Source organism: Tenrec ecaudatus, chromosome 6 (assembly GCF_050624435.1).
Source record: "Tenrec ecaudatus isolate mTenEca1 chromosome 6, mTenEca1.hap1, whole genome shotgun sequence".
In the NCBI taxonomy this organism is placed as follows: Eukaryota; Metazoa; Chordata; class Mammalia; order Afrosoricida; family Tenrecidae; genus Tenrec; species Tenrec ecaudatus.
This window is the reverse complement of record NC_134535.1, coordinates 36,711,817-36,724,367: the sequence shown is the minus strand read 5'-3', so window position 1 is coordinate 36,724,367 and position 12,551 is coordinate 36,711,817. Positions and strand designations below refer to the sequence as shown.

Here is a 12,551-nt window from a genome sequence, read left to right as displayed (position 1 = left end):
AGAAATGGTACAACTCCCTGGCATCCAGTTAATGCTGACTCATAGCGACCTTGTAGGACAGGGTAGAGCTGCCCATGTGACTTTTGAGGTCTGTCATGGTGCACAGAGCACAGAGCTCTGTCTCTGCTCCCTGGAGAAGCCTGTGGCTTGAAATGCAGGCCTTGGGGTTAGCACCCAGCTCACTACCGCTTCGTCACCAGAGTACATTTTGAAAGAATATTTAGTAAAAGATAAATGTATTTTTGACTTCAAATTTTCTCCTAACATAGAATTTCTTCCTAGCTGGGCAAAAATTAAACTAATTTTAATAAATTACTTATCGTACCATTGGCTACTACATTGAATTATTGATTCCTTTGTACAGAAAGTTGAGAAGTGTTTATACTGGATTATAAACTCAAGTTCAATGATCCAGATGTATTCGCTTCAAGAAACACTACCTAAAGTCTTATTTCCCAAAACTGAGTGGAGTCTCTCACTGTATTCAAGCCTTGGACTTCTCTACCTGTCTGTTTGTTGTTTTTCTTAATGACTGAGTGATGCTTGCTGAGTCCGTATGGCAGTTTCCTATTTAACACAGGCAAGGGCCAGTGAGTCAAGAAAAGCAATCACAACAGGAAACCAAACTCATCGCCCGTTTCAATTCATGAAGTGGTTGCTTGGGTTGACGGGGCTGCGACGGCTCCAGCATCAAACTGCTGGGTCTTTGCAATACAGATGGCTGGTAGGCTCAAACGGGCCAGCTCCGGGTTAGCATCCGTGCATGTAACCACCGCGCTAGCAAGAATAGTAAGACTGGGAATAAAGGAAAATAATATAAAAAGTTGTTCAATAGAAATGCATATGGTGAGGTGTATTTAAAAGCTCTTTGGTATGGGTTAGGGGATAAACTGCTAATCGAAGCTTTCAGCTAGCTGCTCAGCAGAAGGCAGTGGAGGCTATATCTGCTCTCGTAGAGATTGAAAGTCCCCAAACCCTGGGAAGGGTCACTGGACGTTGGAATGGACACAATTGGAGTGGGTTTGGGTTGGACGTGGTGCAGGTAGATGGCAGAAGTAAACAGTTTAGTTAGTAGAATATTCTATGTTAGCATTGGTAAGATATATTACAATGGCTCGGTGCCATTGAGCAGATTTTGACTCATATTGGGCCTCTTTAGCATTTCTCGACTATACATCTTTACTGGAGTGGACAAGTTCATCTCTCCCCCAAGGAGCCACTGGTGGTTTAGAAGTGCTGTTCTTGCAAATAGCAGCCCGATGCTTAATATGAGTTAGAGATATTTTTTCACTTCTAATCTTTTATGCTTTTCTGTAGAAGAGAAATACATTTCACACATACACAAAATAAACACAGTGATGCCTTTTGCTCTGTTTTATTTTGCTATTAGCTTGTTAAACATAACATTCAAATAATCAAAAAGAAACATACACATGACTTAAGTGAAAAATAATTCTAGAAAACAACATTTCACTAAATAAGCATGTACATTTTAATACTAAAAATAAATCTTGAAGTGTGCCTGGCTTGATGGATTTTGTCTAATGATTTTTCAAATTTATTGGTCTGAAAATATGCCCTCCACTTTTTATTGAGACAAATTTAACATATCGAGATGATTTGGTTCAAAATATAAAATATATTTATATAGTCCATGTTTTCTGTTACATTAAGATTTAGAAATTAGAAAACTTGGCTGACTTCCATGCAACTAATAAAAGGCTATACATAGAATTGGATCTAGACAATACTAAATTTACCAACCAAGTAGTAAATTTGGATTCTACATGTGTGCACCTATGTGTCTGCTTGGATGAAATAGGCCTGCCTTTCATCTTGCTTCTAAAAATAACTGTGATAAAATGTTTACAAAACATTTTGCCTCAAACTTTAAACTTTATAGGAGTTAGAAACATTACAAAAAGGTGACATAAAAAAATCGTAGCCATTAAGTTTTCTCCGGGAGACGCCGCACCGTAACTGAAAGCAGAAGATGTCAGTTCACCGTGATCTCATTGGCCACACGCAGGCATTCGTACATGTCAGGAGGCAGGCTTGTGTGGGTGAGGTGATTACCGTCCAGCCGCAAGTGTTTGATCTTGGAGTAGGATAATGGCCCCAGGATCTTACAGAAGCTCTTCACTTCGAACTCTGGAAAACAGAGAATGACGATTTCAGCCACCTCTTTTAACCCACGGACTCAAAATAATCAGTACGACGAAATAATCTACTATGAAATCCTATGTGGACCAGTGAGCGGTACTGTTTATCTATCTGGATTGAGAGCGATTAAAGGTATACTTTAATAAAACGACATAACATCTATTTCAGAGTAATTATGGCAGATTGGGATAGTCAGTGATATTTTTCAAAGAAAAATAACATATTATTAGAAATTAAATTTTAAAAGGCTCTAAATGTATTATATTACCTAAGAAGATTTTTGGTATTAGTGTAGCCTCAAGAATTCTAGGTTTGATGCTGCTCTATGGAAAAACTCACAATATAGACTTACTACATGGTTTCTAGCTTTTCCTAGATGAATTCTGACATCTCCCACTACCAACATATGGTGGAAATAATAACTCCAAGACACAAATCAAATTATGGAATTTTCACTGTGATCGAGCTGCCACAAATGAAAAACGAAATCTGAGACCGGATTGTCTGTTCTATGTACACATAGAACTGGTCGTTGTCTGCCCAAGTCTTTTTCAGATTTACTGTACCTTCTCCTTTAGCCTATTCTCTTCCTTCAACCTCACACTCTGGTGAGCTAAGACCTCAATGGATGCCCAAACACACTGACTGTCCCCTTCCCCTCATGATGTGGTCTCAAATAACTTGTCGGATGAATTGTACTGAATTTCCTTATGATACTAACCTCAGAGAAAGGATGGAACATCTGAAAACACAATCCTGAACTTAGACAATACTGCAGTTCCATCTCTTCCAAGTGCCATCTCAGTGACCCTGAAGGGTCCAAGCCATTCATTAATGTCACGATGCTGCGTGCACTTTCGATTTACAGTATAGTAATCCACTTGAGAGTGTTAGGAACCCTGGTAGCATAGTGGTTACACACGTTGGACTGCAATCCATGAGGTCAACAGTTCAAGACCACCAGGGGTTTTCTAATCTAGCAAGAAGTCAAGGTCCTGAAACGCACAAGGACAGTCCTACCCTGTCTAACACAGTCACCATGATTTGGGATCGACTCCATGGCAGTGAGTTTGAAGGTTTTTTTAAAACACGTTCTTTGTTTCTTGCTGTCACATGATTCCAACTCAGGGAAATCTGTCAATACAAACACAAACCCTCCCCAGGTGTACAAGACTCTGGCTTTTGGAGGCAGATCATCAGGCCTTTTTTCTGAGCAAGTCCAGGTAGGTTTGAACCACCAAAGTTTTGACTTGTCATCAAGAAACTAGCCATTTGTAGTCCCCTCAATGACTATTAGTGTTTTTATCCTTTTTTTTTTGGTATTAATTTGTAAGTGAAAGAATTGTGATCAGATCAATATTTAGTCACAACTTTGAAATAAGAGAAATGGCTTCTAGCTGTATATTTTCTCATATTTGAGAAGCATGAAAGAGTTCCTCGTTTGGAGAGAATATGAGTAACTGACATGCATGATATTTGTCTGGACAGACTAAGTCAATTTAAGGAAATGCATGCAAAGACAGACAACAAGTATGCCTGTCCAATGTCAAGGAGAAGGAATCATTGGCTGCACTTGGGGTTCAGTCTCAGAATGGCATGGCTGTGATTGGCTGTCTTATCCTTCCTCATAGTGCCTGTTTCAATCTTTCCTCACACAAGGAGGCCGGTCTTGTCTTTCCAAATGTCTCCGCATCTGTGTCTGAAAAGAAAGTTGCCTGCGTAGATCAGCTTAGTCATCATATCTAATGCATTGTTTCAGCCCTCAATTATCTTTCATCCCTCTAGTATTTTGGCTTGCAAGAGTATCTTTCCAGCTAACCACGAGTTTAAAATGTTGACATACTCTGTCCTGTATGTGTCACATATAGTGAATGTTCCTCTGGAAGCAACTGAAGGAATCCGCTCTGATAGCTTGATCGTATTGTGTGACAAGTGGCCCCAGCCCTTGTTTTGGCTGGCGTCCAGATGCAAGAAAGACTATGCGGCTTTTTCAGAATTGCTAACCATGGTTTCTTTCTTTATAAAAACCCCAAATCAACTAGGAGTTCCATGAAACTCTTCGAGTGTTATAAAGTTTTGCAATCATAAGACTTGATCTTTAATTTTTCCAGTATCGATGTCATTACCTTTATCCAGTATGACAAGAGCCCCAACTTTAGTTCTCAAATAAAGATGTTCAGTTTTAATAGGTAATTTGGAATATCTAATTACTTTTTGTCTGAATCTACCTTTTCTCAACTGATTTTTCACTTCAAAGATAAAATTCAAAACTTTTATTCAAGAATCCTGGCTTTTCTCTTCTGTCACACTGTGTTAAATAGTAAAATGGGAAATGATAAACTTCAATTCTCCACCTTAATCTGTGTTGCTTATATTAAAGACTGAAAAACATTTTTAAAAAAAACTGTCCTGTTAGAGTATGAACAGGTCCAAGAGGGTCAGGTTAAACACCATCAAGACGATAAATGGGGCGGGGGGGGGGGGGGGGAGGGAATCACGTAGCAAAGGGAAGAAGACATTGAAAAGAAAATCCGTGGAGGAGAAAGTTATGTGAGATCGTGCTCTGTAATACTATCTGAAAATGAGCTGTTGTTTCCTTCCATCAGATTCCTGCCCTCCTTAGTCTTCCCTCCAGTCCTCGTTAGGCACTGTGAAGGTCAAACAAGCCATAACCACAGTGATAATAGAGGGGTTGTGGTTATTATAGCAGATCAATATTTTGCGTACCAAGTACATAAGTCAGGGGAAACCAGGGAAAATAGGTGGTGCTCTGGGGATAGAGGGAGGTGGCAAAGGCTCTGTAAGCTCTGCCTCTTGTGGGCAGGTTTGCTCCTGCAGCAAGACTTTGCTCAGAATTAAGTGTAGGCTATGTACATCTAAGTCATAAAAAAAGACAGATCAATGAGTCAATATACTACAAAAACACAGATTAACTGCATCAGAATATTACTTCTAAGGAAATCTGAATTTAAATTTTATGATTCCAATAGTTCCTTATCTTTAAAGAATAGCTAGACTTTGCATTTACTGAGCTAGAATTCATCTAGCTTCGATTAAGAGGCTATTCTGTTGGCATTTTTAACTTTTATTTTACTTTATAAATGGAATGGGGGCAGGGAAGATGCCATATTTGTGTCACCCAATTTAGGCTTTATGAACTTGAGGCTGCTCAGTGAAAAACAGGCACAGATTTATACTTACTTTCAAGTTCATTGACCTCCAAATAATAGTTTTCCAGGTTCTCATTTACAGTTGGTATGCTTTTAAGCTTATTATAGGAGAGATCCAGCTCCACGAGGGATGACACATTAAAGGAATTCCCAGGTATTCCACCATCAGCCAGCTCATTATGGGACAAACGCAAATACTGCAGTCCTTTGAAACCCTTGAAATACTCATCAGGAATGTTGCTGATCTTATTGTTGTCTAAGTAGAGTGTTAGGAGGGAAGCAGGAAGACCAGTCGGCAATTTGGTGATCTGATTAAAGCTCAAGTCAAGGTACTCCAAAGATTTAAGGCCTTTGAATGCAGCTGAAATGGCATCTTCTTTCAGTTGATTGTACTGAAGTTGGACAAATGTCAGGTTTACCAGTCCATCAAAGGAGCCAAGTTTTGTGATCTTGTTATGAGTGAGTTGCAGGTCCTGCAGAGATTTGGGAAGTGGGCTCACAGACTCTGTCAGGTTGTTGTAATTTATATGCAGCTTCTTCAGTTGTTTCAGTTTGGAGAACACTTTTCCTTTTATCTTAGAATTTTCTAGAAGGTTGTTGTCTAGAATGAGCCACTGCAGATCGGTTACATTTTCAAAGGTCTTTTCGTCGATGTGGTCGATCTGATTATTTCTCAGGTAAAGGTACTTGATTCCAGCAGGCACCATGGGCACAGTTTTCAGTTTCAGGTTGTCGCAGTACATAGCAGTGGGGTAGTTCATAGGGCAGCTACATTCTGGCGCACAGTTTAGTGATGAGTAGCCATAGATTGACTCGGGGAAGAAGTCATAGTCCTCGTAGTAATGGCCACTGGCACCACCAATTAATGCCAACAAAAGAGTGAATGTACTCAGGTTCATTTTCACAAAAGTTTTGATTCCTAAATAAGGTGAAACATATAATATCATTAATTAATATGCTTTCCAGGAAGGGAAATTTCATTTACAGTGTTACATTCCATCATGTCTATGTACTTTATTATTTTATAATGCTATAGTCATCTGTGATATCTCCTTAAATTTTATTTAAGAAAATGAAGGTGGTTAGTTACAACTTTTCTGGAGGACAAGTGGGGTTAGGTTGCATGCACATGACTTCCCCCCAACTGAGGTGCCCTCCCCGCCCCCCGCCCCTGCTAACCAGGGCCATGGCTAATGAGTTGATTCTGACACAAAGTGACCCACAAGGACAAGAAGGAAGAGCTGCTCTGTAGGAATGTTTTTACTATGAATCTTTAGAAAAGCAGATTGCTACTTTTTTTTCCCTGCAGAGCAGCTGATGGGTTGAAACTGTCAACCTTTGGGTTAGCAGCTGAGCTCTTCCATCAGTGTGTCCCCAAGGATCTTCTCTCGGGTAACTCAGGTCTAATTGTTTCAGTGAACTCCTCTAGTTCCTGCCTGATTTAAATGCCACCCTCCAAGAGACTTCTTCTGGACAGTGTTCATTGCCCGCCAAGTCAAAACACTTAAAGACACCCCTCAAACCAGACCAGGTGCAACAAGAAGTACAATTGTAAATTGCACAATTTACTCTATCATTCAACGTCAATATGTCTCCTGAAGAAAGCCTTTACTGATAATCTGGGAAATGTGTGATTTGTGCCTGTGAGAACTTTGTTTCATATGAGTGGTGGAGTAAAGTACATTTCTTTAAAGTGATTATTATTGATGTTTCAGAGGAAAAGGAAGAACATTATTGGTGTGGGTGTTTGTGAGGATATAGTGCCAATTTCTGTTTGCTATTTCATGATTTTAGGTACATAACAAAACTGATCTGAAACTAATATTCAGTGAAAGTAATTTATTAATCAGGAAAAGGTCACAACTTCTAAGAATTTCAAAACCTAGCAACAGATCTGTCAAAAGGGGTTTGGTTTGTTCATTTGCTTCTAATTGGGGATTAAAATTCTTGTCTTTCTAAATATCCTCAAGCTTTCTGCTTTCTTCATGTTAGAATTTAAGGTGATTGTTCATCTGTTTCTTACTTTAGGGGCACCACAGAATAAAAATGGGAAGGAGGTGGGAATTGAACACAGTTGTATTTAAGAAAAGCACTAAAATGCAGGTATGAAAGAGTAAAACTGAAATGTAAGTGACGAACAATGTGCAACAGTTACATTCTCAAAGGAAAATCATTTCTGTCGCCAGTATCAACAAAGCCTATTCTATTTCCTTGAGGGAAATTAAAGCTCAGGAACTTAGGAAAACATTCAGCTACATTGTAAGCATTGAATTTGTGTATAATGAAGAGTTATAATCAAGGACAAGTTGGTAACTCTGGATGGGTACTCATTCATGTGAAGAAGAATCCGTATTCCAATAGAGACCAGAGCTGAGTACATCTTCCCATGATAAGTATGTGCTATTCTTTCAAGTCTGGGTAGCTCTAGTTAAGTAGGATTTGTGTTTTTGGAATTTAAAACAGTATTTCTCTGTTTTCATTTGGCACTCTAAAGAACTCTATTTCGGCAGATGAAACACTCAGAAACATTGTTAGAAAGATTTTTAACTGTTGAAGCAATAGAAAATATGTAGCCAGATTCTTAAGAAGTTATTCCCTAAGATGATGACAGAGGTCATTTAAATTTAGTTGGTAAGACATGGCACCAACTGAATAGTATCAAAAAGAGTACAATGACATGTTCCTTGGAATTCTTTTGTAAAGTTATAGAATGTTAGTGCTATACGGATTTATCTTCCTTCATGAACAGGATTAAACTTTATATTAAATGGAATATACATCAAAATATGACTATTGAATCATAATGAATATTGCTTCCATACTTTGGGCAGTGAAGAACGAGAGCTCTGAAGTCAGAGAAGGGTGTGCGGCCATATAATGGCTGCACTGTGAGGCAAATGCACACTGTATTCCAACCGCCTACCCCCACCCCCTCCCCGGTGTTTTCAAATACCTGTGGCTATTTTTTTTAAAAAGCCAGTGACTAAGAGGAAATCGTATTTCTCAGAATTTCTTTTAAACATTTTCCCCAAGGACTGTATTAAAATACCAAATCTTTAAAATTTTGACACAAATGGAAATAAGCAACTCCCATGTGACTAAGCCTTCCGTTTGTATTTTATTTCATAACATTTTCATTTTAAAATATAACAACAATATGTTGATTATAAATCTTCTCAAATCTAATTAAAATATCCGTTAGGTTCTAATAATACTAATATGCAACTCAGCAACATAAACCAGCAATTTCCATAGTTTTTCCACATTGTGTCTAGTGAATGTATTTTGCTCATTGTCACCTGGAAGCTTTTTATAGCTTCCCTTGCCAAAGAATGCAGGCTACATTGTTTCAAATGTATCTCGAATCCATAAAGCCGGGGAAGCTTGTTAAGGGAAATGTGAAAGTAAATGCTCAAAACTTGCATTTGCTGTTGAAGAGCAATTGGCAAAGGTGTTCTGGAATTTTTTTCTGTTCCTGTTACAATAAATACTGTCCCGAACAGCCAACATCCCCCGTGTTATAGTTAAAACAGCTCTTACCTGGCTGTCCTGACACTGCTTTCGTTAATTCTTTGAGCAGATGCACTGAGGACAAGAATCCACCAATATATGCTGGAAACTCTGTCAGGACTGGACTGGCTGCCAGATTCTTAATGATACAAGAGCTGAGGGAGGTTGGGGGAAACCCAGCCCAGTCACGCCAGTCTCTGAATGGAGTTATTTCATTGTGGGGATCTTGTGGTGTGGCATGTGAGAGCTCTGTTCTCTAACGAAGTGCAGGTGGACGTGGAGAACAAGCACAGCGCAGCTCATTCCCTATGGGATGGAAGAGAGATACGTTCTTAGCGAGTCCCTATTTAAAGCTTTTATCCATGAATCGAGTCCTGCTGCAGGAGAGGCAATAGACAGCGAAGACATTTCCCTTTACTTCAGAAAACTCTGAAGACATAAACTCTGTTTATGTCTCTGGCTGTGGCCACAGTTCAGTGAGATTATCTCAGTCAACTATCACATTCACCCAAAGCTTTCATAAATCATATAGAGAACAACTCATTTGAACAAAATGCAAATAAGAGGAGTAATGTACTTGAATCTCTTATCCAATGCTTGTGGAATCTGTATGGATTTACTTGGATTAATAAAGTTTGGCTACAGTAACATGATGATAACATATGTTAGTTTCTAAAATATATATTTTTAAAGTTTTTTATGTACTTTGATACCAGTACTAAATGTCAACTTTCTCAGTTAACTTCTTATGTTGAAGGCAGTCTTGATAGGCAATTCAGGTCTGGAATCAATCAACTATGCCTCGTCTGTTTCTTATTTTGTGGATTTCGTTTAGGAATTCATCCAAACCTAACTTCGGGATATTATTCTATAGCTTAATGCCAAAAACATAAAAGAAGAAAGAAAAAAAGTGTACTAAAAATCTCATGAGGCAGACATCTTTCCCTCTGTCTTGCATGCTAGCAATTTTTTTTTTCAAAACTGAGAGTTAATCAAAGCTGTAAGACCCCAGCGGTCTTACATCTTCTTTATTGTCAGTTGCTGTTGCACCCTTTAAGCAAATGAGAAGTCTAGTCGATGTCTTGTCCATTTTGTTTTGTGATTTTTTTTCAGCTCCATTTATAGGATATTTTTCTTCAAAAATTTTATTTCTTTGTTTATAAAAATTCTTAGCATCATATTTTTAAGTTCCTAAATACTGTTTTCTTTTTTTGAAAAATAATTTGAATAGATTACTTTTAAGCTATGATATCAGTTCAACGTTAACATCAGTAATCACCAAGGTATTCAAATAAATTTTAGTGTTTTATTAAATGCTTTTATTTGGTCATGAAACTGTTGCTAACCAAAGGATGATATTCTTGAAAGTCATTCAGGGATTTTTCAGGTGATTTATAAGCATAACATTATATTACTCTGAATTAGTGAAAAAAAACCTCACTTTTAGAATAAGGCGTGGTTCAAATTTTGAAGAAATCAAGAACAATGATGGATCCGTTCTTAGGTTCCTAGTGCTGCATAAAAATCATACCATAAGGTGGGTGGCTTAAAGAAGAAGAATTCATTGTCTTACAGTTTCAGAAGGTTGAAGTCTAAACCAGGGTATCAGTCTACAGGATAGTCTATGCCATTTCTAGTGGTGTTTCTTGGAATTCCTTGGCTTGTAGATACTTTCTCATATGGCTTCTAACCCATGTGTCTATGAGTGCCTGTGTTCATGTGTTTTTGCCTGTATTTTCATTTATGAAAGGAAGCTGATGTCATAGCAAGCTAGACTTCAAACTACAAGGTCACCAGTTCAAAACCAAGAGTTGCTTCAAAGGAGATAGATAAGATTTTCTACTCCCATACAGAGATACAGTCTCGGCAGCCCACAGAAGCAATTCTACTCTGTCCAACTGGTTGTTAGGAAGCAGAATAAACGCAGTGGCAGGGAGTTTTGTTTCCTTTTTGCTCCTTTAGGAGACATCACTCAGAAGTGATTAGGTTTAAGACCCACCATATGCTTGCATTAATGTAAACCAAGCAAATCCCATTTCGAAATAGAGACAAACAAGTTCAAGGGCTATGGTTGCAACAATGATATTGAGAGCACAAATTTCTATCAGTAACAGAGACCAAATATTCTCTCTAACAACATTCTCTACTTTTCAATTAGATTCCATAATATATTGCTGTGTCCACACAGAACTCAGATAAAGCTAAGGCTTATGGGGTTTCATGGGGAAATGAACAATTTCAATTCAATGGAAATCCTTAGGATAGATTTGTTGAGTCAGTACATATTACAAAGTTCTATTCAGAACTGCTACTAAATGCCCAGCTATGCATCTGGTTTTCGGCAGCTTTTCCTCTGAAGTGGGGCTCTGAGTCTTTCTTCTTGTCAATTCTCAGTATGGAAGCTCTACTGAAAAGGAATCTGTTTGTTTAAGGTGATGACCCTGCTAACATTTGACATGTCAGTGACATCTTCCAGCATCATAGCAACACTCAAACCACCACAGTACAACAGACTGAAAGACAAGTGGCTGGACACCAAATAAGGAAGACCATAGAATAATTGATGCATTTGGATTGTGGGGCAAGGGAAGAACACAGAAAGTATCATGGATTGCTAAAAGGACAAACTGATCTCTGAGAGACACAGCAAGGTGGGCTCCTTAGAGGCAATGCTGGTAAGACTTCATCTTACATACTTTAGAGATTCTGTCAGGAGAGACCAATCCCTGGAGAAAAACATCAAATTTGGTAAAGTGGAGGCACAGGGGAAAAGAGGAAGGCCTTTGATGAGATTGATTCGACACAGGAGCTGCATCAATGGCCTCAGACTTAGTAACAGTGGTGAGGATACCTCAGAACCAAGGTATGATATATCCAGAGGTATCACAATCCACAAACCAGCTCCTGATCTAAAGCACTCCGATGTACTCGCTCTGGACTGTGAAGTCCAGTATTGTGTTTGGGCTCTAGCTTCTTCTGCTGCTGCCTCTAGATTTGGTGCTCTAGCTATGTTCTGGACCAATGGATTCAGAGGGCATGCTCCACTCCTGACTTGTGTTGGTTGTGAGATTCTCCCATCCGCCTTCAGAAAGGGCTCATTTTATATGCAGCAGGATGACAATGAATCCTGCTAACAGGCCCTCAAACTCAATCACATCAGTAGCTTCACCTTCCCCACCCAGACTTATCAGGGAAAAGGTTATTCGGTAAGAGTTACAGAGACTAGAGCCTTGTTAAATAACTCACTACCCTGCATTGACTAAATAAAATTAAATGGATCTCATTTTGAAAGAATAGTTTAAACAATCCTTTTAAGTGTTCACTTCAAGTAAGTGAACTTTTCTTTGAAAATTTTCAGATAGCTCCTTCTAGGACTATCCTTTACAAAGCATTGACTGTGTTGTGGTATTTGTGATAGGGTTAAAATGCATTAAATTGGATTTAGTCCACTGTGGAGTTGATATGACATGAATATATTTAAAAAATAAAACTGCCTCTATGGGGCTACTAATGTGTTAAATATATCAAGGCATGTTTTTTTTGACCATTAGGAAAAAGATAGATAAGTATATCAGTAGGTAGATCGATCGATAGTAGATGCAGTAAATGTGTAGTATATGACTATATATTTATAATAATTGTTTGGGTTAAGGATATAGAACCTACACCTTTCACTTTCCCCTTAGTGTTATGTAAATTTGCTCTCAC

General features: G+C 38.4%; 1 protein-coding gene across 1 annotated transcript; it reads right to left on the bottom strand.

Annotated features, from left to right (window-relative positions):
• Positions 1-1,359: 1,359 nt before the first annotated feature.
• Positions 1,360-9,130, bottom strand: LUM (lumican). Its single transcript, XM_075551187.1, has 3 exons — positions 8,874-9,130; positions 5,365-6,252; positions 1,360-2,151 (listed from the first exon to the last, which is right to left on the bottom strand). The coding sequence occupies exons 2-3, from the start codon at positions 6,230-6,232 to the stop codon at positions 1,997-1,999; spliced, it is 1,023 nt and encodes a 340-aa protein (XP_075407302.1). The 5' UTR covers positions 6,233-6,252; positions 8,874-9,130; the 3' UTR covers positions 1,360-1,996.
• Positions 9,131-12,551: the final 3,421 nt, after the last annotated feature.

What these genes read in the sequence shown, in the direction of transcription:
- LUM (XM_075551187.1), bottom strand. Translation starts at nt 6,232, where the DNA reads ATGAACCTGAGTACATTCACTCTTTTGTTGGCATTAATTGGTGGTGCC. An exon ending in GGAGGTCAATGAACTTGAAA is followed by an intron (nt 2,152 to 5,364) that starts GTAAGTATAAAT and finishes TCTGTTTTCCAG; the next exon opens with AGTTCGAAGTGAAGAGCTTC.